The sequence below is a fragment of the Leucopleurus acutus genome, assembly GCF_964270905.1.
Source record: "Leucopleurus acutus genome assembly, chromosome: 20".
Taxonomy (NCBI): Eukaryota; Metazoa; Chordata; class Mammalia; order Artiodactyla; family Delphinidae; genus Leucopleurus; species Leucopleurus acutus.
Genome location: NC_139162.1, coordinates 44,627,107 through 44,653,364, shown reverse-complemented (window position 1 = coordinate 44,653,364; position 26,258 = coordinate 44,627,107). Strand labels below are relative to the sequence as shown.

Genomic DNA, 26,258 nt, shown 5'->3' with positions numbered 1-26,258 from the left:
GCCCAAATCGTGCTGAAAAGCCGGGACGGCAGGCTGCAGCGTTCCAGCGTTCCGGAGTGAGGACTGCACTTCCCGGCGGCGCCCGGAACCTGGGAATGAATTCTCAGCGGAAACTTGAGCACCCCCTTTCCCCGCCTGTGGGCTACATTTCCCAGAAGCCTCCACGGGCCACAACCCTTTCTTACCCCTCCGCAGCCACCTATTGCTACCTCGACCTGTGAGTTCGCCCAGGTTCTTGGAGCATGTTCGCGTGCGGCTGGGCGGTCAGGACTGGGCTTCATTGAAGCTTGGAACACGACGCGACTTGGGGCGGAGAAGACTTGTTCCGGTTCAGGCTCTATTTGGATTTTTTCCCTCTCTGGACTACATTTCCCCGAGGGCTCCGCGGGGTATGCGGATTCCGGCCGAAGTTCGCTGGCCGGTGTGAGTTGCCGGGAGTTCGGACGCAAAGGATCGGGGCATTCCAGGTTGCCTCGCTCACTGGTTTGGGGCGGATTCAATCAGACTGGAGTGAGAGGACCCCGGAGAAGTGGACGGTGAGGAGGCTCGGGGCAGGGCTGGGGTCCTTCGGGAGTTTTAAATATGGGTGGCTGTCGGGCATGTCCAAGCTGCGTGCACGCGCTTGGAAAATAAAGGACGACGGGGAGGGTGGTGCTCTCCAGGCCGCTTGTCCACACTCGGGGGTGGGAGGTATGGGCCGCGCGCCATCACGGGAGGGTGTGGCTTCAGGCTGGCGCGGGGGCGGGCTGGGGATGTCTGGAGGTCAGGGGTGCCGTAGCTGTGTGGCCTCCTGCCTGGGGAAGGTCCGTGAGATACCCCCTGGTGTTGGTTTGTGCGCCAGACGACCGGTGCTCGGCAACCAGTGCCTCGCGGTGCTGTGGTGGGTACTCTATCAAAGCGGGACTCCCTGTGGCTCGGTGTGCGCGCGCCCAATGTGGCCACGTCGCAGACTCTGCCCTTTGGAGCTGGGAATGGCGCCTTCTTTGTACATTTTTGGTGGGCGCTGAGTGGGTTGCGCGGGTGGGTGTGTTCCGGGCGTCTACCTCAGGCCGGGACTGCGCTCCCATTGCACTCTCCAGCCCAAGAAGTGGCACAGCTGCGGCCGCTCGCTCTCCAGCGCAGTGAATGGCGCTTCTGGGGCTGTTTATGGTGGTGTCGGGGGGTTTCTAGAGCTTTGGGCTGGGACGCCCTCCTACTTCCACTTCTCTGTTCTTTCACCGTGTGGCCACCAAGGCCCAGGCAGGTGCCCCCAGCCTAAAGGACAGGAATGTGGGATTCTTTAACAGGTGAATCCAATTAGGATGTTTTTTGGAGCCACAGATCTGGGCTCAGTGTACGATACTGGGGTCTGAAAATACCCAAAGTCAGGTTCTTATGGAGGAAAGAGGCCACAGTCTGGGAGTCTTTCCCAAGACTCCCATCAGGGCCCCTAAGGTCGCCTGCTCTTCTTTTTGAAGATGAGAGAGGGTGGTGGGGTTGCAGGCTTCTTTGGTTTTGGACTCCCTCTCAGTGCCTGGGGTGGGGTAGGGATTTGTTCTGACTCGGCCTCCTCTGGGCTCCAGGAAGGAACTGCTGTCTCTTAGTTTCTTAACCATTTTCTACCTTTTTCCTTCTCTAAGAATCCAGAAGAGGAGGAGAAAAGAGCTGCTGTTCATCAGAAGTCATGGCGGAGGTAAGTTGTATTTGCAATTTTCTTCTTGGAAAGGGCTTCTCTGTTTTCAGGACGCTATCCTATTTCAGGATTCTAGCCAAGAGATTTACAGTAGTGATTTGGAGAAAGGGGAAGAGATGGTTTCCTCCTAAACAAGCCAGGAACCTAAACCTGGGCTGTCTGCCTTGCATACATTGTCTTATCTGATCTGAATTTTCCATTTCCCTGGATTTTGTTCAGTGCTATAACAGTCTTGACAGGATGTGCCTCCGTGATTTGGCAGGGAAGTTGAAGAACAGAATAAGTTTAGTTAAGTCTCACTAATTTCTTTGTTGTCCCCTCCAGAGTCACATGCAGTAGCCTATTTGCTTCCAGATTTCTAACAGCCTGGAATGCCTGCCTGCCCCTTTCAGATTTAGATATCCCCCCCTCCAAATAGAGATAACCTAATTGCTCTCTTTCTAACGATTAAAGTTATATAGGAGTTTTGCAAAAATTTCAAAATTTGAGTAAGTTATTAAAGTTTATGGCCCATGGTCCCACCACCTAGAGGTTAATCACTATTAATGTTTTTAAATTATTTTGTCTGCATGTATGTGTGGGTATGTAATTTTGTTCACAGAATGGGATCATATTACTAATAGAAGCAACTAACTTATTGGGTGTTTACTTTGAGCCACTTGTAGTTTGAAGCTCTTGATATGTGTTATCTTGTTGAATCCACATAACAACCCAATGAGTCAGTTATGACTGTTTTTCATTAATTCAGTGATGCTTTTTTCCCCCACATTTTAACTTCTCTGAAATCGGGATGGGTTTGTCAATTCCCTTCAAGTTATAGTTTCATTGATTGCATTTTTTTTCTTTCATGGTATATAAAGTAATGGTGGCTTTACAGTCAGTGGCATCTCAGATTTTATGAAATATATTATTATTCTAAGTTGACAGATGAGAAAATAGATTCTGTTAAGTCACTTGGTCCAAAATTACAGTTAATAAATGGTACAGTTGGGATTTCTAAATTGCCTACTGATTTCTTTTGCCCATTTGTCAGTTTATACGTTAAGCATATTTTCTCTTTGTCATTTACAGGTTGTTTTAGAAATATTTTTTCACGGTTAATGTATCTTTTGTGTGTTTTTAAGATTCAGAGTTTTCAAAAAATGTTCTCTTTATGTCATGCCAGAAGGTCTTCTCTACAAAAATAGAAAGTCACTCATTTTTCTAAAGTACTTTTGTCTAAACAATTTAATCCTTAAGGTATCTGGTTTGAGATATAACTAGAGAATGTTGGCTGTAAAATTTCTAGTTGATTTTAAAGAATGGCATGGTATTTGTAGTATGTGAGATTCGGAGTTTTTTTTTCCTGGATGTGTCTGAGTGAAGGTCTTCCTTTATTAATTCTGTCCACTTGCTTTTCAAGGATTCTTTTCACCCTAAAGACTAAAGAAATATTCTTTCTTTTCCGGATGAATCTGTTTCTTCCTTTCTCTTTGACTTTTCTGAATCCTGTGAGAACTTATTGAATTTGTCTTCCAATTTCCATTCTGGCCAGACCCTTCCTAAGATTCTCAGAAGAGGACTACATTCTCCCCATCAATTCTCAGCATATTTGGGTGAGGAAGAAAGTCTAGCTCCCCTTTGCCCTTCAACCTTCGACTGTCCATTTCTCCCTCTGTTTCCTCCTCTCCTCAGAGTGATCATTTTCCTTTCACTGTATTAATAAGAGGCTCTGCACTGCATAAAAGCGTAGAGTCTTACCCAATATCCACCATTTATTAGCTCTCAGACCATGGCTTCCTCATAACTTCTTCTGTATAATGTAGTCTACAGGGTTTGGGGAATATGGTGGTAATGGAAATTTACCTGAATGTGCGCTTACACCAGCAACCGGGAGGTCCCCAGCTCCTACTTCCTGATCTCCCCAACATTCAGTGCGGTGGCAGATCCCTTTGCATCTGTCCCTTTCCTGCTCCTTTTCGGTCTCGTGCCCTGTGACCTCACTCCACTATCTCTGTGCCAGATGAGACTTTTGTGGAAGTGGGTGATACGTTGATTTAATCGTACTCCCTGGCTCTAGGTTATTCCTCAAAAATAAAATAGTCCAGTTATGTCACTTCCTTTATTCAGTGAATCCCTGTTACTTTCAGGATAAAGCTCTAGCTCTTTCACATTCATTGTTTATTTACTAAAAAGCACATTCTATATTTACTAGAGCACCAATCCTAGTATTGGAGTAAAGTGGTGAGTAAAGATGGTATGTTGAGTCCTGGCAGAGGTGACTGTCACCCAAGACCTTTCTGTTCTGATCCCCTTGGACTTCTTCAGCATCGCTTCTATCTACTCCTTGCCCAGAATCCCTCACCAGTTACCCCAGTGAACTGTCTGCTCCTCAGACACACAGGATTAAATTAGTCTCCCTCTCTACCTCCAATTTACCACGTTCACTCTGCTTGGAATGCTGCTTGGTCTGTTTTTGTTTGCTGGAGTTCTGTTCCTTTTCAGGGCCCCAGTTAATCTTCTACTTGTTACAGGAAATTCTCCACATACCTCTCAACCTAAGTAAGTCATTGTACCTCGTTTCCCATAGGAAGTTTCTTCTACTTGTAATCGGAGCTCATGTATCCTGCTTAAAATCCCTGACCTGTGAGGGAATTCCCTGGTGGTCCAGTGGTTAGGACTCCACACTTTCACTGCCCAGGGCGCGGGTTCAATCCCTGCTCGGGGAACTAAGATCCCGCAACCCACGTGGCACGGCAAAAAAAAAAAAAAAAAAAATCCCTGACCTGTGAGAACCTCTAAAGGTCTCGCGAGCTGATACTTGTTTTCAGTCTCATTGCTCTGCTCCCTCTCTGACTTGACTTTAGCCTGTCTCAGAATGCCCAGTGCTATCTCTGGCCTCCATGGCACAAGAAGCACAAGAGGGGCGCTTATCCCTCACCACCACTTTCTCAGCGTTCTGTGAAGCCTACTTCACTTTCCTGATTATGCTTGCTGCCTCTGAGTGACTGTATTCCCCTGTGTTGCATCTGTTCTTATCACACTGTATTGTAACTCTCGTTAAAAACTGCTTTTATTAAATATTGAATAGTAAAAAATGTTTATGGTGTGGTGAATGAGTGAACACCCATATTTAAGAAGTAGAGCATTAAGCATTGTTAAAAACCCCATGTGAGCTGTGAATCATCCCAATCCAATTCCCTTTTCTGCCCTTCAGAGGTAACTGTTATTCTGAATTTTATGTTTTTCTTTACAGTTTTAATCATATGTGTTTATTGTCATTTTAAAATTTGATATAAATAAAATCAAACTGTTTGGAATCTTCTGCAACTTCATTACTTGTCTCTCAATGTATATTCATGAGATTCATTCACATTGTGAATTTATCCTACTGTATAGCCATCCACTGTATAAATATATATTTTTTCTTTCATATTACAGTCATTATTCCTGTGAACATCCTTGAATTTGTCTCTTGGTATCATGCACAAGAATTTCTCTAGTTATATAACTGGAAATGGAATTGTTGGGTCATAGGGTATGTGCATCTTTAATCTCACTAGACATTGCCCAGTTGTTCTAGTGTTTATACCCAGTAATAAATCCTGTTACTTCATATCCTCACCAAATACTTGGTACTGTCAGACTTCAATTTTTACCCATTTGGTAGGCATGAATTGCTAGGTTATTCTGAATTTAAATGTGCGTATCTTGGTTTTAAATGAGGTTGAGCCCCCTTTCATGCTTTCTCTTCTCTGAAGTACCATTTCATCTCATTTTCTAATTTTTCTATTGAGTTTTATATTTCCAGTTTTTCGTTCCCTTTAATGCTTTGTAAGCATTCCTTAAATATTGTGGATTGTCAGTCATATGTGCTGTACATGCTTTCTCTCATTTTTTGTCTTGACTTCTAACCTTTAGATAGTAGAAATTCTCAATTTTAATGCCATCAAATTTAACACTGTTTTCCTTTACTAATTTATGTATGTCTTGTTTAAGAAATCTCTTTTCTCCTAAGAGTAATGATATTTTCCCATAATGTTTTCTATAAATGGTTTTGTTTTGCCTTTTGTGTTTAAGCTTTTAATTCACTTGGGGTTGATTTTTACCATGGTGTATGGCAAGGGTCCAGTTTTACTTCTTCCATTTGGATAAATTCTCACAACCACCCTCAGGTTCAACAGCTTATTAGAAAGACCCACAGAACTCACTGAAAGCTATTAATTCATGGTCACATTTATTACAGGGAAAGGATACATTAAAATTAGCCAAGGAATCACTATATTGTACACCTGTAACATATAATATTGTACATCAACTATACTTCGATTAAAAAAAAACTTGCAGTCTTACTGGACAGATAGAACAGCAACAAAATTAGCCAAGGGAAAAGATGCATAGGATAGAATCTGAGAGGGTTCCAAACTTGAAGTTTACCTTCCCAATATTGATATGTGACAACATGCAGGGAAGCTCACCTGAGCTCAGTGCCTAGAGTTTTTATTGACGCTTCATTGCATAGGCAAAATTGAATCATTTTCACGTGGTTAAATGCAATCTCCAGCATCTCCCTTCCCTACTTGCCTGGAAGTCAAGCTGCTATCACATAACACAAAGCCCCAAGGTTCTGATTGCATGGTTGGTATTTCTTGCATGGCCAGCCCCTACCCTACATTGTTTCGTTAGCATAAACTAACATATGTGGTCTTGGGGGCCCACCATAAATAATAAAGACACTCCTGTCACTTGGGGAATTCCAAGTGTTTAGAGGTTGTCCTATTAGCTAGACAAAGGCAAGAATCTCTCTTTGGAGGCCAAATTTCTTACTCCACAATCATCCTTTCCTCTCTGTAATTCAGTGGCAATTCTGTCATAAATTAAGTATATATATATATATATATATATATACACGCTTTGGTCTATTCTGTCCTTTCTAATCCACTGGTGTGTTTGTTTTTCCCAGCTGGCCTATTTGTCTATCCCTCCACCAAAACCACATTGTCTTAATTAAGACAGCTTGGTAATAATATTTGATATTTTGTAAGTCATGTTCCTCTACGATCATAGTCTTGTCCTCGAAGAGTGACTTAGCTGTTTCTGGCCTTTGGATTCTCCATATAAATTTTAGAGTTGGCTGATCAAGTTACATAGAGGTCCAGTTGGGATATCAATTCATACAACATTGAATCTTTGATCGTTTTGTGGAATGTTGACATTTTTACAGCATTGAGTTTTCCTCTCACTCTATGTGGTATAACTCTGCTGATTTCAGTCTTGTATAATGGTTTCTAATAAAAGTTTTTAATTGGAGTCTTACACGCCTTTTGTTAATTTTATTCCTAGGTATTTTAATATTTTGTGTTTTTTGTGAATGGTATTAATTTTTAGACTAATTTTCTCATTGTTTCCTGTATACAGACATGAAATTGATTTTTAGATAATGATTTTATATCCATCCAACTTGCTGAACTCTCATTTATTGTAATATCTTGTAGGTTCTTTTGGATTTGGGGTCATCTAACTTAGATAATCATATCATTGATGAATAAGGACACTTTTTGTGTGTAAATAATTGTGTTATCTGTAAATATTGATGTTTTCCATTTTTCAGTCTTTATTTGGTGCTAATTCTTGTCTTATCACACTGGCTCCATCTCCCAGAACAGTATTGACTGGTGAGAATGTGGGCACATTTTCTTAGTCCCAGTTTTAGAGAGGATTCCTTTGATGTTTCACTTCTATTTATGATGCTTTCTCTTGGATTTTTGGTTTTTTTCAAGATGTCCTTTATCAGGTTAGAGACATTACTTTTTATTCCTAATTTGCTCTGAATTTTTAATCACGAATGAATATTGAATTTTTTGAAACACCTTTCTACATCTCTTGAGGTGATCTTATGGATTTTCTCTTTTAATTTGCTAATGTGCTTAGTAACTTTAATTGATTTCTAAAATCATTTATACTATGTTATACCAGGAGAAACCTAACTTGGCCATGATGTATTACAGTTCTTTTTCATATTGCTGAATTCAGTTTGCTAATAATTTATTTAGAATTTTTACATCTGGGCTTCCCTGGTGGTGCAGTGGTTGGGAGTCCGCCTGCCGATGCAGGGGACACGGGTTCGTGCCCCGGTCTGGGAAGATCCCACATGCCGCGGAGCGGCTGGGCCCGTGAGCCATGGCCGCTGAGCCTGTGCGTCCGGAGCCTGTGCTCCACAACGGGAGAGGCCGCAACAGTGAGAGACCCGCGTACCACAAAAAAAAAAAAAAAAAAAGAATTTTTACATCTGTAGCATGTGTAAGCTTGGCCTATAATTTCCATTTTTCATAAAATCTTTATGCAAGTTATGTTGTCAAGGTTACTCTAGTCCAAGAGTCAGCAAACTGTGGCCCTGGCCTGTAAGCCAAGAATGTTTTCTACATTTTTAAATGGTTAGGAAAAAAATTAAAAGAAGAATAATATTTTATGACATATGAAAATGGTATAATTTAGATTTCAGTCTCCATAAGTAAGGCTTTATTGGAACATAGCCGCACTCATTCATTCATGTAATGTCTACGGCTACTTCCATGCCCCTGTGAGAGTAGAGTAGTTACAAGAGACAGTAATGACCCACAGACTTTAAAATATTTACTTGGGCTTCCCTGGTGGCGCACTGGTTAAGAATCTGTCTGCCAGTGCAGGGGACATGGGTTTGAGCCCTGGTCCGGGAAGATCCCACACGCTGCGGAGCAGCTAAGCCCGTGCACCACAATCCTGTGCTCTAGAGCCCGCGAGCCACAACTACTGAAGCCCGCGCGCCTAGAGCTCATGCTCCGCAACAAGAGAAGCCACCGCAATGAGAAGCCTGCGCGCAGCATCAAAGACCCAATGCAGCATAAATAAATAAGTAAAATTTTAAACATAAAATATTTACTTTCTGTCCCTTTATAGAAAAAGTTTGCTGACTTCTGGTCTAGCCTCATAAAATATGTCATAGTGTTCCCTTCTTTTCTTTTTTCTTTTTCCCTTGGTTGGATGGGGTGAGGCTTTGAGTGCAGTGTTAATCATAATCTTCACTTCATGGCACATTGTTATTGGTCTGGGCAAGGTTGTTCACTTGTTCTGATTATTTATTTAACTTCTCTTCCATTCCATTTCCCACCCACCCCCCATAGGCAATCCTATTAAGGTGCATCTTTTTATTAGTATGTATTCATGAAAAATGTTTCTGTCTTGTCTTAAAGTCCAGTGTGGTCAGTTTTTCTGAATCTTCCAGATATGATTGAGATGATTATTAATTGAGTTGGGTGCATTTTTCTGTATGTGGCCAATAAATCAAGCTCACTAGTTTTATTATTTAAGTGTTCTCTATTTTTACTGACTTTTTATCTGTGTTATCTATCAGTTATTTTCAGAGGTATGTTAAATCTCCCATAATGATGAGGATTTATCTGTCATAATTCTGTTCCTTTTTGTTTTGTGTGTATGTACTATATATATTTATTATTTGTTAGGTGTGTACACGTTATCTACTAGCCTTTTACTTCCAGTCTTTCTGGATGTTTATGTTTTGGATGTGTCTCTTATAAACAGCATATAACTGGGCTTTGGTTTTTGACCAACTGTATCTTTTAATGATAGCATATAGTCTATACAGTAGTTGTAATTACTGACATAATTGAAAGTATCTTGGTTGACTTAGTTTGTGCTTTTTATTCTACCTTTTCTGTATTTTATTATCTCATTCCCTTTTCCCTTCTGTGAGTTTGAAAGTTATGAACTGTGTTTGTTTATTTATTGGTTACCTTAGACATTTTAACATACTTTTCTTACCAGTGTCTGAAACTAAAGAACATCTTTATGCTCTTGCTGAATAGTGTAAGGAAGTAGATATTCCAGCTGATCAAGCAACTTATATTGTAGTCAGGTATTTTTCTTTCATTGTTTTTTTTTTAGTCCATGAAACATTTTTATTATTTTATATATTGAATGTTAGCTTAGTTTATCCACATTTTTGCCATTTTAAAGAACGGCACCATTCACCATTCTTACATCTCAAACCCTCTATCTGGGAACACTTTCCTGTAGTTGGAAGTACATACATTAATGAATTTCCGTTCTTTTGGCTTTTTGAAAATGTTTTTATTTGTCCTCCCTTGTGAGAGAGAATTTTTATTCTGTCATCTCTGATTTACATTGTTGCTGTTGAATAGACATCTGTCAATCAGACTGTTATTCTTTTGTAGACAGTGTCTTTAATATCAAATTACTTTTAACATAGTTTCTGTTTTTAATGCTCTTCAGTTTTTATATAATTGCCCTGGATTTCTTTTTATTTATTGTTTGAGACTCATTTGGCTTCTGAATAATGCTTTCTTTTGCCAGTTGTGAAAATTTCTTAGACATTATGTCTTCAATTACTACCTTTTTCAGTCCTTTCTCCTTTTTTCTTCTAGAACTCTAGGTAGATATCTGTTAAACCTTCTTGCTTTATCTTCTTAACCTCTTATACTTTCCCCCATTGTCTTTGATAGCATTCTGCGTAATTTCTTTTTAAATATTTCAGCCCAGTAATTTTTCTCTTCAGAGATATTTATTCCAGCCATTGTATGATTTAATTTTAGGTATTGTGTTTTTTATTCTAGAAGTTTTAAATTTTTTTCTTTTAAATCTACCTGTTATCTTTGTGTAGTTTTGTTTCTTAATACCTTACCCCCTTTTTAAAAATCATATACCTGCGTTATCTGCATAATATGTAAATTTTTGCAGGTGTGATATTTTCCCTCCAACATTTTCAAATATAATGAAAGTTGAAACAGTTGATTTTCCTGCCTCTTGGATCATGGAATTATGCCTCTTTGCATGTTTCATTTTTATTTAATTTTTTATTTAGGTGAAATTCACATAGCATACAATTAATCATTTTAAAGTGTACAGTTCAGTGGCATTTAGTTCATTCACAGTGTTGTGTTGTTTTATTATTTTTGACTCTTTGGTCATTTTCCTTGGAATTCTACCCATGGATTCTTGAGGTCTGGGTGAAGGTTGTTCCTCTAGGACACATCTGGGCTTGCTTCTTCCAGGAGCACCGCCAAACCAGAACCACGTTAAAGTAGATTCTTAGATGGTAGGTTTTTTAGATTCATTTTAGTAATAGGAATGTGAGCTGAGACCTGTGTGAGGGCTAATTTGTGGTTACAGTTCCTCAGGGGAGAATATTTTCCTTCCACCAGTAGCCAGAGTTCAAGTCAGGCAGTTTTCCTTGTAGCCCCTGAGAATGGGAGTGCTGCTTCTACTTTTTCCTTACTCTGAGGGCCTGGTCCTAGAGGTCCCAGGTCTTTGCAGTGCAGAACCAATACGTTATGGACAGTTGGATTCCCTGGGATTCAGGGAAAGCAAAGGTTTGTTATCCTCCTTCAAGTCAAGAAAGAGAAAGAGACTCTGTGCGTGTGTGTGTACACACTGGGTTGCCAAAAGCAGGAAGATAGGAACAGAGGAGGAAAGAGGAAAATTCATTTTCAGTCCTCTGGGAACTCTGAGGTCAGTCTGGTGACTCAGGGCTGCTCTTGCTTCTTCTTCCTTTGCCTTTTTAAGCTTTCTTTTCTCTTAAATGAGCCCAGGATATAAATGATCTGGTTTTGCAACCCTAAAAGCCATTGTTTATATGAACTGATGTTTCTTCTCTCCTTCTTTGAAAGCATTTTTTATTCTGGAAGATTTCAACAGTGGATTTCTTTTTCCTGAAACTGCCTGCCTCCCTGAGCCTTTCCAAGGGACTTGTTCCCCACTTCTTCCTATTCCAATGAGTGATGCTACCAAAGGCTGCTGTCCCATAAGTGTCTCTCTGTTCTCCAACAAATGTTTAGCTATTTATTCAGAAAACCCCTTAGCATTCCATAAGTGCTTATCCTTCCACCAGGAGTACTGATGGAATGGGGAAATCAACCCTTGCTGAAAATTTTGTACCTCCTTTGTTCGAGCTGTGCTTTGATGAAGTGGAGGTGATTCATTAAGTGAGATTCCATGTTGCAAACCTGGGTTTTCCAGATAAACAAGAAGGTAATTGACACTGATTTGTTGCATTCTCAGTATTTGCCCGTGTCTTTAGCTTTGAGATTTTTTTTGACTGGGAATATGATAGATTCAGTATATGAAGTTATGTGATATTCCAAGGAGTCCGTGGGTCCATTTGGAACTTGTGTGGTGTATACTCATCTTGGGTCACATCAATGTGAGTCTGGATCTTACTTCATCAGTCCTGGTAGTTCTGGACCAAGGAGAGTATAGTTAGGGACAACTTATTGTAACAGGAACAGTTTAACCAGGTGCATAAATTATTGAGAAGTAACGACTCTTGTAACCGCAAGAGAACTTGTTTAAGCTAGTGCTGCAAAATAAGAACATTGAATACATAAGATGGGGCATCATACAGCCAATGAAAATTATGTCTATTTATAGTGACAAGTAAAACAGCTAGAATTGAATGTGAGCCTGAGTTTTTAAGAAATTAAATCACATAAGTTATATCCAAATCCTATGTTCAGAGAGAGAGATTTTTAAAGATATCTGTGAATTCTTCAGACTTTTTTTTTTTTTTCTGTTCGCGTGGCTTGTGGGATCTTAGTTCCCCTATTAAAGATTGAACCCAGGCCCTTGGCAGTGAGAGCGCTGAGTCCTAACCACTGGACAGCCAGGAAATTCCTGATTTCTTCAGACTTCTAAACAAATTTTTAAAATGAGAGAATGGAAGGAGATGGTCACAGTGTTATGTGCTGAACATAGCATGTGCTATGTACATGTACGTACAGCTTCATTTAATTGGAAGACACCAATTATCTGGACTCTATCCACCCAGGCCTGGGAATAAACAATGGAAGAGGATAATGCCGAGAGGTTATATCTGTAGTAGCAAGCATGTTTAAGAATGATTTGTACAACACAAGGAATGTAACTAATATTTTATAATAACTATAAATGGAATATAACTTTTAAAAATTGTGGATCACTGTTATATACATGAAACATATAATTTGTACATCAACTGTATTTCAATTAAAAAAAAATGATGTGTGCACCAAGAACGTGTGCTGTGATCATCCTTGTTTCCACACTGACCTATCCATGTTTTCTTTCTTTTTTTTCCCTAATAGAAGTATAATCAATTTATTGATACCATGTTGTGTTAGTTTCAGGTGTACAGCAAAGTGATTCAGTTATACGTATATTTTTTTCAGATACTTTTCCCTTATAGGTTATTATAAAATATTGAGTGTAGTTCTCTGTTCCATACAGTAGGTACTTATTGATTATCTATTTTATAAAGCGTAGTGTGTATATGTTAATCCCAAACTCCTAATTTATCTCTCCCCCACCCACCTTTCCCCTTTGGTAACCATAAGTTTGTATTCTATATCTGTGGGTCTATTTCTGTTTTGTGTATAAGTTCATTTGTATCTTTTAAAAAAATCTATTTATTTATTTTTATAAATTTATTTTATTTTTGGCTGTGTTGGGTCTTTCGTGCTGCGTGCGGGCTTTTTCTACTTGCGGCGAGCGGGGGCTACTCTTTGTTGCAGTGCGCGGGCTTCTCATTGTGGTGGCTTCTCTTGTTGCAGAGCATGGGTTCTAGGCGTGCAGGCTTCAGTAGTTGCAGCATGTGGGCTCAGTAGTTGTGGCTCGCAGGCTCTAGAGTGCAGGCTCAGTAGTTGTAGCGCACGGGCTTAGTTGCTCCACGGCATGTGGGATCTTCCCAGCCCAGGGTTTGAACCCGTGTCCCCTGCATTGGCAGGTGGATTCTTAACCACTGCGCCACCAGGGAAGCCTGTATTCTTTTTTTTTAGATTCCACATATAAGCAGTATCATATGATATTTGTCTTTCTCTGTCTGGCTTACTTCACTTAGTATGATAATCTCTAGGTCCATCCATGTTGCTACAAATGGCATTATTTCATTCCTTTTTTATGGCTGCATAATATTCCATTGTATAAATGTACCACATCATTTTTATCCATTTATCTGTAGATGGACATTTAGGTTGCTTCCATGTCTTGGCTATTGTCAGTAGTGCTGCAGTGAACACTGGGGTGCATGTATCTTTTCGAATTATGGTTGTCTCTGGATATATGCCCAGGAGGGGCTTGCAGGATCATATGGTAGCTCTGTTTTTAGTTTTTTAAGGAACCTCCATGCTGTTTTCCATAGTGGCTGTATCAATTTACATTCCCACCAACAGTGTAGGAGGGTTCCCTTTTCTCGACACCCTATCCAGCATTTATTTTTTGTAGGCTTTTTTTTTTTTTTCGGTACACGGGCCTCTCACTGTTGTGGCCTCTCCCGTTGCGGAACACAGGCTCCGGACGTGCAGGCTCAGCGGCCATCGCTCACGGGCCTAGCCACTCCACGGCATGTGGGATCTTCCCGGACCGGACCACGAACCTGTTTCCCCTGCATCGGCAGGCGGACTCTCAACCACTGCGCTACCAGGGAAGCCCTCTTTGTAGACTTTTTGATGATGGCCATTGTGACCGGTGTGAGGTGATCCCTCATTGTAGTTTTGATTTGCATTTTTCTAATAATTAGCGATGTTGAGCATCTTTTCATGTACCTTTTGGCCAGCTGTATGTCTTCTTTGGAGAAATGTCTATTTAGGTCTTCGGCCCATTTTTGGATTGGGTTGTTTGTTTTTGATATTGAGCTGTTGACTTACTCATGTTGAAAGGTCCAGCACATCCTGTTTTCCAAACGGTGTTCCCCTATTGAATTGCTTTTTCAAAATTTCTTTTATTTTATTGTAAACATTTTGCCCATTAATTTCTGTGTATTTTTATCTGTGGTTTCAGGACTTGAAGTTCAAAGATGTGGCCATTTACTTCACTCAAAAGGAGTGGGAGTGCTTGCACTCTGCTCAAAAGGATTTGTACCGAGATGTGATGTTGGAGAATTATAATACCCTGATCTCACTGGGTAAGTTTACCTGCCCTCCAGAATTCAGAATTGGCCTTCTGGAATTTTTATGTTTATTGTTATAAATTTCTTGTGAGTGCCTCCCAAGTGCTTGACTGAATTAATGATTCTTGCTTACCAAAGAATGCTTTTTGTGCCTTGTGAAGTTAGAAATTGGCTGCTCCATCAGACTTTATCTTCTTCATCCTTTCCTCTGACCCTTAATTTACTTACTCCTCTTTCCTGATAATCATGGACTGATTTTAATTTTGGGACACTCACAACATAACTTGGTCCTTTTTTTCTTTCTTGAACAGGATTTTCTCATTCTAAGCCAGATGTGATCTCCTTATTGGAGCAGGGGAAGGAACCTTGGATGGTTAACAGCAACGAGACAAAAGAATGGTGCCCAGGTGAGTAATGGTTACTCATATGGGAAAGGCCATGGCAGGTGGTCACCCACCTGGCCTGTGAGAAGGCAGGCAGCACTTCTGAGATGTTGGTAGGAAAGCTCCCTGAAAAGCCTGAGATCTGGAGAAGAAAGTAAGGATGTTTCGGCATGAGCCCCCAAATTTTCATTCCACTTACCACTTTCATGCTACCCTTGCTCTTATTCCTTCTGATTTCAGGAAGGAAGTGCCTTCCTCTTCCCCACGAGACAACCATTTACCCTGCACTTTGGGTCCAGTTTTGTTCTGACTTAAAAGTAGCTCTGTTGAGATATAATTGGCATATCATAGAATTCATTCATTTAAAGATACAGTTCAGTGGCTTTTAGTATATTCAGAGTTTTGCAACCATGACAACAATCTAATTTTAAAACATTTTCCTTTACCCCAAAATGAAATCCCATACCCATTAGTGGTCACTCCCCACACCCAGCCCTATGCAACGACTAATCTGCTTTCTGTCTATAGAGCTGGCCGTTCTAGACATTTCATATTAATGAAATCGCACAGTACGTAGTCTTTGTGACTGGTTTCTTACAATTAGCAGAATGTTTGTTTTCAAGGTTCATACATGCTGTAGCATATACTACTACTTCATTTCTTTATATTGCCAAATAGTATTCCATGTTGTGACTATAGCACATTTTGTTTATCCATTCATCAAATGATGGACATTTGGATGGTTTTCCACTTTTAGGCTACTATGAATAATGCTTCACTCTTCCTAGTTTGTCAAATGTGTTTATCATGAAAGGGTTTTAGAATACTTTTGTTAACTGCTTTTTCTACATATATTGAGATATGTGGTCTGTATCCTTTGTTCTATTAATATGGTATATTGCATTGATACATTTTTGGGTATTAAACCAACTTTGCATTGCCCAGGTAAATCACACTTGGTCATGATGTATTACCCTTTCTATTTGTTGGTGGATTTAGTTTGGTTTTATTTGTTGAGGATTTTTGTGTCTATATTAAGTAAGGGATATTGATCTATAGTTTTCTTGTGATGCCTTTTTCTGGTTTTGATATCAGGGTAGTAGTGGCCTGAGAATTCATTGGAAAGTATTCCCTCCTCTTCTGTTTTTTTTGAAGTGTTTGTGAGGGATTTGTATTTGAAGTGTTTGTGAACGATTTGTATTAAGTTTTCTTTAAGTGTTTAGTAGAATTCAGCAGTGAAGCCATCTGGTCCTGGGTTTTTCTTTGTGGGAAGGTTTTTTTTTATTATTTTTTATTTTATTTATATTTTTGGCTGTGTTGGGTCTTTGTTGCTGTGTGCAGGCCCCCTCTAGTTGTGGCCAGCTGGGGCCACCCCTCTCTGGGGTGTGCTGGCTTCTCCCGTTGCGGAGCATGGGCTCTAGGCGCACGGGCTGGGAAGATTTTTAAATTACTGTTCAATCTCTTTGTAGGCCTATTCATATGTTCTCTTTCCTCTTGAGTTAGTTTTGGTAGTTGTCTTTCTAGGAATTTGTCCATTTCATCTAAGTGATCTAATTTGTTGCATATAGTTGTTCATAGTATTCCCTAGAAATTCTTTTAATTTCTGTAATGTTGGTAGTAATATCCCCACTTTCATTCCTGGTATTATTATGAATCTTCTTTTTTCCTTGGTCATTCTAGCTAAAGTTTGTCAGTTTGTTGTTTTCAAAGAACCAACTTATAGTTATGTTGATTTTCTCTATTTTTTTTTCTATTTTATTTATCTTCTCTCTTTATTTCCTTCTTTCTGGTATCTTTGGGTTTAGTTTGCTCTTCTTTTTCTAGTTCCTTAGGTGTATAAGTTAGATTATGGATTTGAGATCTTCTGTGGTTTTAATATAGGCAATTTAAGCAGTACATTTCCCTTTAAGACCTGTTTTAGCCATAGCCCATGAGTTCTGGTATGTTGAGTTTTCATTTCATTCATACTGAAAAGTATTTTCTAATTTCTCTTGTAATTTCTTCTTTGTTTCATTGGTTTTTTAAGAGTATGTTGTTTTCTGTTTCCTTGTTGATCTGGCAAGTCGACCTATCTATTATTGAAAATAGAGCATTGAAGTCTTCAGTTTGTTGAATTGCCACTTTTTCCCTTTAATTCTGTAGGTTTTTGCTTCCATGTATTTTCGGGCTCTACTATTAGGTGCATATATACTTATAACTGATACATAATTTCCTGATGGATTGACCTTCTTATCATTATACAGTAATTATAAAATTATAAAATTGTCATTATAAAATGGTCAATTATAAAATTTCCTTTGTCTCTAGTTATAGTTTTTGTCTTAAAGTCTGTTTTGTCTGATAATAGTAGTTATTGAAGCTCACTTTTTTAATTGAAGTATAGTTGATTTACAATGTTGTGTTAATTTCTACTGTACAGCAGGGTGATTCAGTTATACATATATATACATATTCTTTTTCATATTCTTTCCATTATGGTTTATCACAGGATATTGAATATAGTTCCCTGTGCTGTACAATAGGACCTTGTTGTTTATCCATTCTCTGTATAATAAGTTTGCATCTGCTAATCCCAAACTCCCAATCCATCCCTTCCCACACCCACCCCCTTTGGCAGCCACAAGTCTGTTCTCTATGTCTGTGAGTCTGTTTCATATATAAGTTCATTTGTGTCATATTTTAGATTCCACATATAAGTGATACATATGATATATGTCTTTCTCTTTCTGACTTACTTCATTTAGTATGATAATGTCTAGGCCCATCCATGTTGCTGCAACAACATGGATGGACATTATTTCATTCTTTTTTTATGGCTGAGTAGTAGTCCATTGTATATGTACCACATCTTCTTTACCCATTCCTCTGTCAATGGACATTTAAGTTGCTTCCATGTCTTGGCTATTGTAAATAGTGCTGCAGTGAACATTGGAGTGCATGTATCTTTTCAAAGTATTGTTTTCTCCAGATATATGCCCAGGAGATGATGGCCTTTTTGATGATGGCCATTCTGACCAGGATGAGGTGGTACCTCATTGTAGTTTTGATTTGCATTTCTCTAATAATTAACAGTGTTGAACATCTTTTCATGTACTTGTTGGCCATCTGTATGATCTATTTAGGTCTTCTGCCTATTTTTTGATTAGGCTGTTATTGAGTAGGATTACATAGATTTTTATTGTTGTGTAAAACTGTCAATATTCTAGGACACTGGTGTAGGCACATGAACAGATTTGCTCTAATGGCACAGGCTTGCTTCTGTGTTAACTGCCATATGCATCAGAAGTGATGTAGGGAGAGCATTTTGAAGCTGGGCAGGAATCAGGGGCAGGAAGTCACCTCTATCACCTGTTAAATAATTAGATAATTAGATAATTAGATCTCAAGTCACTCTCCTAATCTCATTATCTTTAGCTTATTTCTCTTTATTTCCATTTAAATATGCTTAATCTACTGATTAGTTTATTTAACATTAATTAAACTGTATGCTGGGGTTGGTTATATCATGGAGCATACAATAAGTATTATGTTAGTTCTAGGCCACTTAGGGAGAAATTATACCAGTAGATAAACTGATGAACAAATATGTAATTCCAGAACTGAGAAAAAGATCGAGGGCAAAGAACAGGATACATGACAGAAAATTAAGATATTTAGAATGAGAGAAACTGGCCATGGAGAGATCCTGGAACACAAAACATTCATGGAATATGAAACATTTCCTGAAAGGGTCTAAGATGAGAAAGTAATTGGCATGATATGGGAGTCAAATGGATGCCAGGATAGTGAGCTCATGGTGAGTCAAGGTGAGAGCACCTCAAAATGAAGGTGAATAGGGAAGCAGGGACCAGATACTATAGAATTTTGCAGGTCTGGTAGGGAATTTTGTATTTTTTTTGAAGTGCACTGGGAAAGGCACTGTATTTAAACATTGAGTGCCACACTTTGAGTTGCCTCAATCAGTGAGGGAGATTAAAAAAAAAAAAATGAATGGCCATTCATTCACCAAACAGTCATTGAGTATTTACTCTGTATAGGTACAGTGAAGGGTGAGCAGACAATACAGAAATAAACAAGTTAAAATATAATCTATTGAGTTTAGAGGTGAAGTATACTAATATCTGCAAGATGGATTGATGGATGGAGGGGTAGATAGATGTGTGAAAACGCAAATAGAGCCAAATGTTTATTGTAGAATCTAGCTAGTGGGAATATGGGGGTTCCCTGTCTGATTCTTTTCATTTTTATTTATGTTCGAAAGTTTTCGTAATAATGTTGGAGAAATAGATTAAATGACATGTGTACTGCAGAAAAATGCAGTAAGTAGAGGGATGGGCGTCCTGTTTTGTAAAGTGTGGTCTCTTGGGGAATCCCCAGGTGGCCCAGTGGTTAGGACTCGGTGCTTTCATTGCCAGGGCCCGGGTTCAATCCCTGGTTGGGGAACTGAGATGCTGTGGGGCATGGCCAAAAAAAAAAAAAATAGTGGTCTCTTAAGTCAGCGTTTGCATAGAGGTCAGAATGAAGTAATTGAATGAGCCATATTGATATCTAAGGGAAGATATTTGCAGGCAGAGATTCTGAAGGAGAGGTGTGCTTGGCAAGTTTGACCATCCAGTTGGTCAGGGAGCTGGAACAGAGTCAGCTGAGGGGAGGAGATAGCCAGTGAGGTTAGAATGAGGTAGTGCAGGACAAGTTCAGGGAAGGCCCTGTAGATCACAGGAGGATTTTGACTTTTACTCTGCATGAGAGGGAAATACAGTGGAGAATTTTGAGCAGAAGAATGGCATGATCTAGCTTATTTTAAGAAGAACATACAGCCACTCTGTTGGGTGTGGAATATAAGGAGGAAGTAGGGAGATACTCCAGGATAGTGTTTTGTTAATCTTGATGAGAGATGGCTTTGGACAACATGATCGCCACTAGAGATACTAGTAGAAGTAGTCAAAACCTAGATATATTTGAGGCTAGAGATGAGAGGATTTGCTGTTAGATAATGTCCTACTCCTTTAGATTCTCATTTAGTTGGTTGGGTCCTGGACATTATATTTTTAACAGGTTCCCCAGCTGATTCTGATTCTTACCAGAGGCAAAGAATCACCTCCTTCACAAGCTCCCCTCATTTTCTCTGTTCTTATTCCCCCCAACCCTTTTTTCAAGTTGCAATGCAGTGTTAAGAGTTTACATTATTCACTATTTTTAGTTTGTCATTTCTACCTTAGAACTTTCCTTTCTCCTGCAACATGAAAATACCCACTATTTTCTTTGTTATCTTACAGATTGGGAGTCTAGAAGAGAAACCAAGATGCTAAAGGAGGACAATTATGAAGTTCAGTCATTTCAACCAGAGATAACAAAAAGACTTACAAACTCTACCCTTGAGTACACTAGGGTCAGAAGTAACAGAGAAATCAGATGCCACTTGGAGAGGCTACAGGAAGGACGTTTCAGACAAGCCAAAATAACCTCTGAAAAAAGATCCACTTCCATTCAGCGCACAGATCGTAGAACACCTCAGACAACTCATACTGGAGCAAAATCCTGTGAATCCAAGGAATGTAAGACTTTCAGGTACCAATCACACCATAGTCAACATGAAGGAAGTCATAATAAGGAAAAAGAATCTAAATGTGGAGAATGTGGGAAAGCCTTTAATAGTAGGTCAGACTTGATTAAGCATCAGAGAATTCATGAAAGCAAAAAAAGTGATGAAAATAAGAAATGTGCCTTTATTCGTGACGCTCAGATTACTAAATCTCAGAGCATTAATACTGCCGAGAAACCTCATAAATGTAAGGAATGTGGGAAAGCCTTTCATTCTAACTCGCAACTTAGTAAACATCAAAGGATTCATATAGATGAGAAACCCTATAAGTGTACAGAGTGTGGAAAGCCATTTCCATCTACCTCACAACTTAATTTACATCAGAGAATTCATACTGATGAGAAATACTATGAATGTAAGGAGTGTGGGAAAGCCTTTACCCGTCCCTCACACCTTATTCGACATCAGAGAATCCATACTGGTGAGAAACCCTATAAGTGTAAGGAATGTGGGAAAGCTTTTCGTTATGACACACAACTTAGTCTTCATCAGATAATTCATACTGGTGAAAGACGCTATGAATGTAAGGAATGTGGGAAGGTCTATAGTTGTGCCTCACAACTGAATTTACATCAAAGAATTCATACTGGTGAGAAACCTCATAAATGTAAGGAATGTGGGAAAGCTTTTATCTCTGATTCACATCTTGTCCGACATCAGAGTGTTCATACTGGTGAGAAACCATATAAATGTAAGCAATGTGGGAAGTCTTTTCGTCGTGGCTCAGAACTTACCAGACATCAGAGAGCTCACACGGGTGAGAAACCTTATAAATGTCGGGAATGTGAAATGGCCTTTACTTGTAGCACAGAACTTATCCGACATCAAAAAGTTCACACTGGTGAGAGACCCCATAAATGTAAGGAATGTGGGAAGGCTTTTATTCGAAGGTCAGAACTTACTCATCACAAGAGGAGTCATAGTGGTGAAAAACCCTATGAGTGTAAAGAATGTGGGAAGGCCTTTGGTCGTGGCTCAGAACTTAGTCGACACCAGAAGATTCATACTGGTGAGAAACCCTATGAATGTAAGGAATGTGGGAAAGCCTTTATTCGTGGCTCACACCTTAGTCAACATCAAAGAATTCATACAGGACAGAGGAGTGAATGAAGACATGTGGGAAGCTTGGAATTTAATTGACACCTGGAAATTCATACTAGTAAAACACAAACAAAACCCCCTCTAATTGTAAGGAATATGGGAAAGCATTTAAGGATAACAACTTAATATCAGAGTTCATACTGTGGATGTGAGGGAGTCCAGAATTTGACATTTGTTACTGATTTAAAACCTTATAAATGTTATGAATTGAGAGGGGTGTATTTGTGTTTCAGAATTTATTAGACATCAATCAATTGGTGAAAAAGTGAAAAACTCCATGAATATAAAGAAAGTAGAAAGGCTTATTAGGAAAGCAGTGTTAGAGACATTAATCATTCTAACTTTTCTCAACATCAAGGGTCAATTAGCCCTTATGGGAAATCAGAAGTCATAATATAAATATTTATATGGAGCACCAATTTGTTTTAGCTAACTAATTATTCATCTGATAATTCATACTAGAGGAAGGCTACATTGTTAAAAATGCAGCAGATTCTTCCATTCCATTCAACTCTTGTTAAACGTTTGCAAGCTCTGAACTGAATCAGAGTGGGAAAGGATTTAACCAATATTTAGTGTTTACTTGGCTTCACCATTATTACTCACTTCTTATAGGGCTAATGACTTAACCAAATTCTCTCATTTATCAATTAGTAATATTAGAACCATATTTCTTAGTAGCATTGTGTACATTGTATCCCTTAGAATAGTGTCTGGTTCGTATTGAAAGTGTGTTAAATAAGAGGGGCTTTATTCTTTTTTTTTTTTTTGCGGTACGTGGACCTCTCACTGTTGTGGCCTCTCCCGTTGCGGAGCACAGGCTCCAGACGCGCAGGCTCAGCGGCCATGGCTCACTGGCACAGCCACTCCGCGGCATGTGGGATCTTCCCGGACCGGGGCACAAACCCGTGCCCCCTGCATTGGCAGGTGGACTCTCAACCACTGCACCACCAGAGAAGCCCTAGAGGGACTTTATTCTTAATTTTGTTTTCCTAATTGTGTATTAGAGATCATATGAGAGGAAGGCCTTATGTGTGCAGTGACTATATGAAGATCTTACATCATCTTTCTTCATGGAATGTTAGATATTTCCTTCTGGAGAAAAATTTTAAAACAAGCTTTTCATAGGTTGCCCTTTTCCCCATTAGGGGGTTCATAATGTAAAGAACCCCAGTAGAATAAAAGTGGGGTGCTGTGAGGTCAGAGGGAAGACTTAGATAATTTTTTTTAAGACCTTCTAAAAAACAAGAGACATATGCCATGATCTCTGGCCTCTCTTTTAGTGAATTAGAAAATAAAGCCTCAGCCAAAATCCATTTCTCCACAAGGAAATTTAAGATACTTGTATAAATAATTTTTACATTAAAAAGGAAATCAAGGCGGGGCTTCCCTCATGACTCACTGGTTAAGAATCCACCTGCCAATGCAAGGGACACGGGTTCCTACCCTGCTCTGGGAAGATCCCACAAACCGCTGAGCAACTAAGCCCGTGCACCACAACTATTGAGCCTGTGCTCTAGAGCCCGCGAACCACAAATACTGAGCCCGAGAGCGCCTAGAGCCCATGCTCTTCAACAAGAGAAGCCACCCAATGAGAAGCCCGGGCACTGCAACGAAGAGTAGCCCCCGCTCACCGCTTAGCCCGCGCACAGCAACAAAGACCCAACGCAGCCAAAAATAAAAATAAATAAATTTTTTCTTTTAGAAAAGGAAATCAAAGCAAATTATCATTAGGCAGATTGTCATTCAAATGAATGACAAAGAGACAACTTCATGTTAAAATTTGTAGGACGCAACCAAAGCTTTACTGAGGGAATTTAACTTCTTTCAGTATATGTAGAAAACAGGGAAAATTCAAAGCGAGGGTTCATTCTCACTTCCTTATACTTAGTGCACTGCCTATTCCTGGTAGGTTCCCATTAAACATCTGTTGATCAGAGGAATGAGAGAGTGAATGAATAAGCATCCAACTCTAGTATGTTGAGGTGCTCTAACAAAATAAGTGCAAAGCCCCAAAAAACACCTTCAACTTTTTGAAGTGAAAAAGATTGCACCCTAGAAAGAACAAACTCAAGCATCATAAGTGAGAAAGGATATGTAACTACAGAAATGAAGGAGATGAAGAAATAAGCCAATTTGTTTGGCTGACACTGTTGGTTGCCTGTCCATTGGTATTAACCATTCTCCCTTTGCCAGGATTGCCTGCTGCCCAACTAAGTCTAAATGCCACATGCTTGCCCTCCTAATTGCTTTGCAGCTGGGCATGTGTGTAACAGTCCCGGCCACAGAAGATCTAAGCAAAAAGTCTGCAGGTGAGCTTCAGTTAAATATTGTTTACTAACAAAATAGGAGGAAATGGTCTTCCTATATACAGGATGCATGTCTCTGTGTCTGTGTGATACCTGGAATTATGGCCATTTTACAACCAGGGGAGGCGAGAAACTGAGATTGGCACAGGAATAACTTGTGTCTTTGACATTATTGAGATGATGAAACAATTCAGAACTGCCCTGTGCCCGGACGGGTGTGAACTAAGAAATTCTGTGCCTATATGTTATAAGTTTATATTCAACTTTATATATCCGAGTCCTAGAAAAAAATATTTTCCTATACATACACGTTTATTCCACTTTAGTAACATGAGAAAATGTTTATATTCAGCTTTTTATAGTGTATGTGAAATTACAGAAAAAGCATTATTTACTTAAACATATATGTGTGTGTATATATATACAACTTTGATTTGTTAAGATGTAGGTAATGTCTGTTTGCATTTAGCGTCTCACAGTATATGTTTATATGCAGTTTTTTTTAGTATGTCTGAAATCCAGGAAAAGTAGTAGTTTCCTGAATATAGTAAGAACCAAGAAAAAACTAATTAAAGAGCTACACCATATAATTCCTCTAGTACTAGAGTAGATAAAATCTAAGTCTTTAAGATATAAAGAGTATCAGCTATGAGGCTAACACAACCCCTATACCAAATTTGGAAAAGGACAGCATCCAGCTCAAATCAGCTATAAAAATAATCCATTGTACTCAATGGTATATGAGTATTCCAATTAAAATAGCAAGTCAAATCTAGCAGCCTATTAAAAGAAAAGAGAGGGGTTGTTTTGTCTAGAATAAAATGGTTCATGACCTGATCTGTCAGATTGTAAAAAATGTGATGTATAAATGTAGTGTTTGCACGTTGAAAACTAGACACTAAAACAACTTATCCACTGAAAGTAGTAAACTGTTAGCAGCATATGCATATTCAACTGCTGTGAGGTCACTGCATTGCCCTCTTAATCACACCTCATGGGGTGTAATCAGTCACAGCATTTGGAATAATCACCATCCAGTGTATTCCACCTTTGCCCCACACTTTAGAAAAATATTACATACTAAGTTTCATGTAAACATGTATTATGTGACAGATTAAATTGGTCATAGCTAAATATCAATCAACCCATTGGAGAACAATTTATAACAAAAATTTGAGCATTTTTTTTAAAGAGGGAAATGATTACTAAATTTTATCTATACTTTCTCTACAATTTCTAACTTTTTGAGTTATAATAAATGTTATAGTTATAATGAATGTCAAGAAATGATTCTCTGTAGACTGGAGGTTGCCAAGGGGGAGGGGGTTGGGAGAGGGTTGGATTGGAAGTTCGGGATTAGCAGATGCAAACAGGTATATATAGAATGGATAACAACAAGGTCCTACTGTAAAGCACAGGGAACTATATTCAATATCCTGTGATAAACCATAATGGAAAAGAATATGAAAAAATATATGTATAACTGAGTCACTTTACAACATTAATTAACACAACATTGTAATTGAACTATACTTCAATAAATTTTAAAAAGAAATGATTCTGATTTTTTGCCCACGTATACATATTTCTATTTTCAAGATTTGAGAGTTCTAGTCCAAATTTATGTAACATGTTTTGCCAAAAATGAGATATACTGCAAAGGTTTAAACAACACAGAAAAAAGAGCTATCTGTACCTATTTTCTGAAGTGCCAACATCAAAAGCCTTTCATCCTTTTCTCCATACCCTCTCATACCCACATTGGAGCTTTATTTTCGTAATGGGGGTTATGGCTGGGAGTGGTGTAGTTTGACTGGGATTGTGCTGACACATTGAAGTATAGCCTCCTTTTCTCACTTGATAACATACCAGTGGACTTCCTTCCAATCAAAACCTACAGATGTAACTAGTTAGCTTTAAATGATTACATAGAAAAAGCACATTAAAAAATGCCCAACATCGCTAATTATTAGAGAAATGCAAATCAAAACCACAAGTACCATCTCACACCATTCAGAATGGCCATCATCAGAAAGTCTACAAACAGTGCTGGAGAGGGTGTGGAGAAAAGGGAACCCTCCTACGCTGTTGGTGGGAATGTAAATTGGTACAACCATGGTGGAGAACAGTATGGAGGTTCCTTAAAAAACTAAAAATAGGGGCTTCCCTGGTGGCGCAGTGGTTGAGAGTCCACCTGCCGATGCAGGGGACAGGGGTTCGTGCCCCAGTCCGGGAGGATCCCACATGCCGCGGAGCGGCTGGGCCCGTGAGCCATGGC

General features: G+C 39.2%; 1 protein-coding gene across 1 annotated transcript; it reads left to right on the top strand.

The window, feature by feature from the left end:
* Nucleotides 1–271: 271 nt before the first annotated feature.
* Nucleotides 272–25,511, top strand: LOC309977046 (uncharacterized protein). Its single transcript, XM_082862970.1, has 5 exons — nt 272–536; nt 1,620–1,672; nt 14,477–14,600; nt 14,897–14,992; nt 20,245–25,511. Exons 2-5 carry the CDS (start codon nt 1,664–1,666, stop codon nt 21,678–21,680), a joined length of 1,665 nt encoding a protein of 554 aa, XP_082719096.1. The 5' UTR covers nt 272–536; nt 1,620–1,663; the 3' UTR covers nt 21,681–25,511.
* The last annotated feature ends 747 nt before the right edge of the window (nt 25,512–26,258 follow it).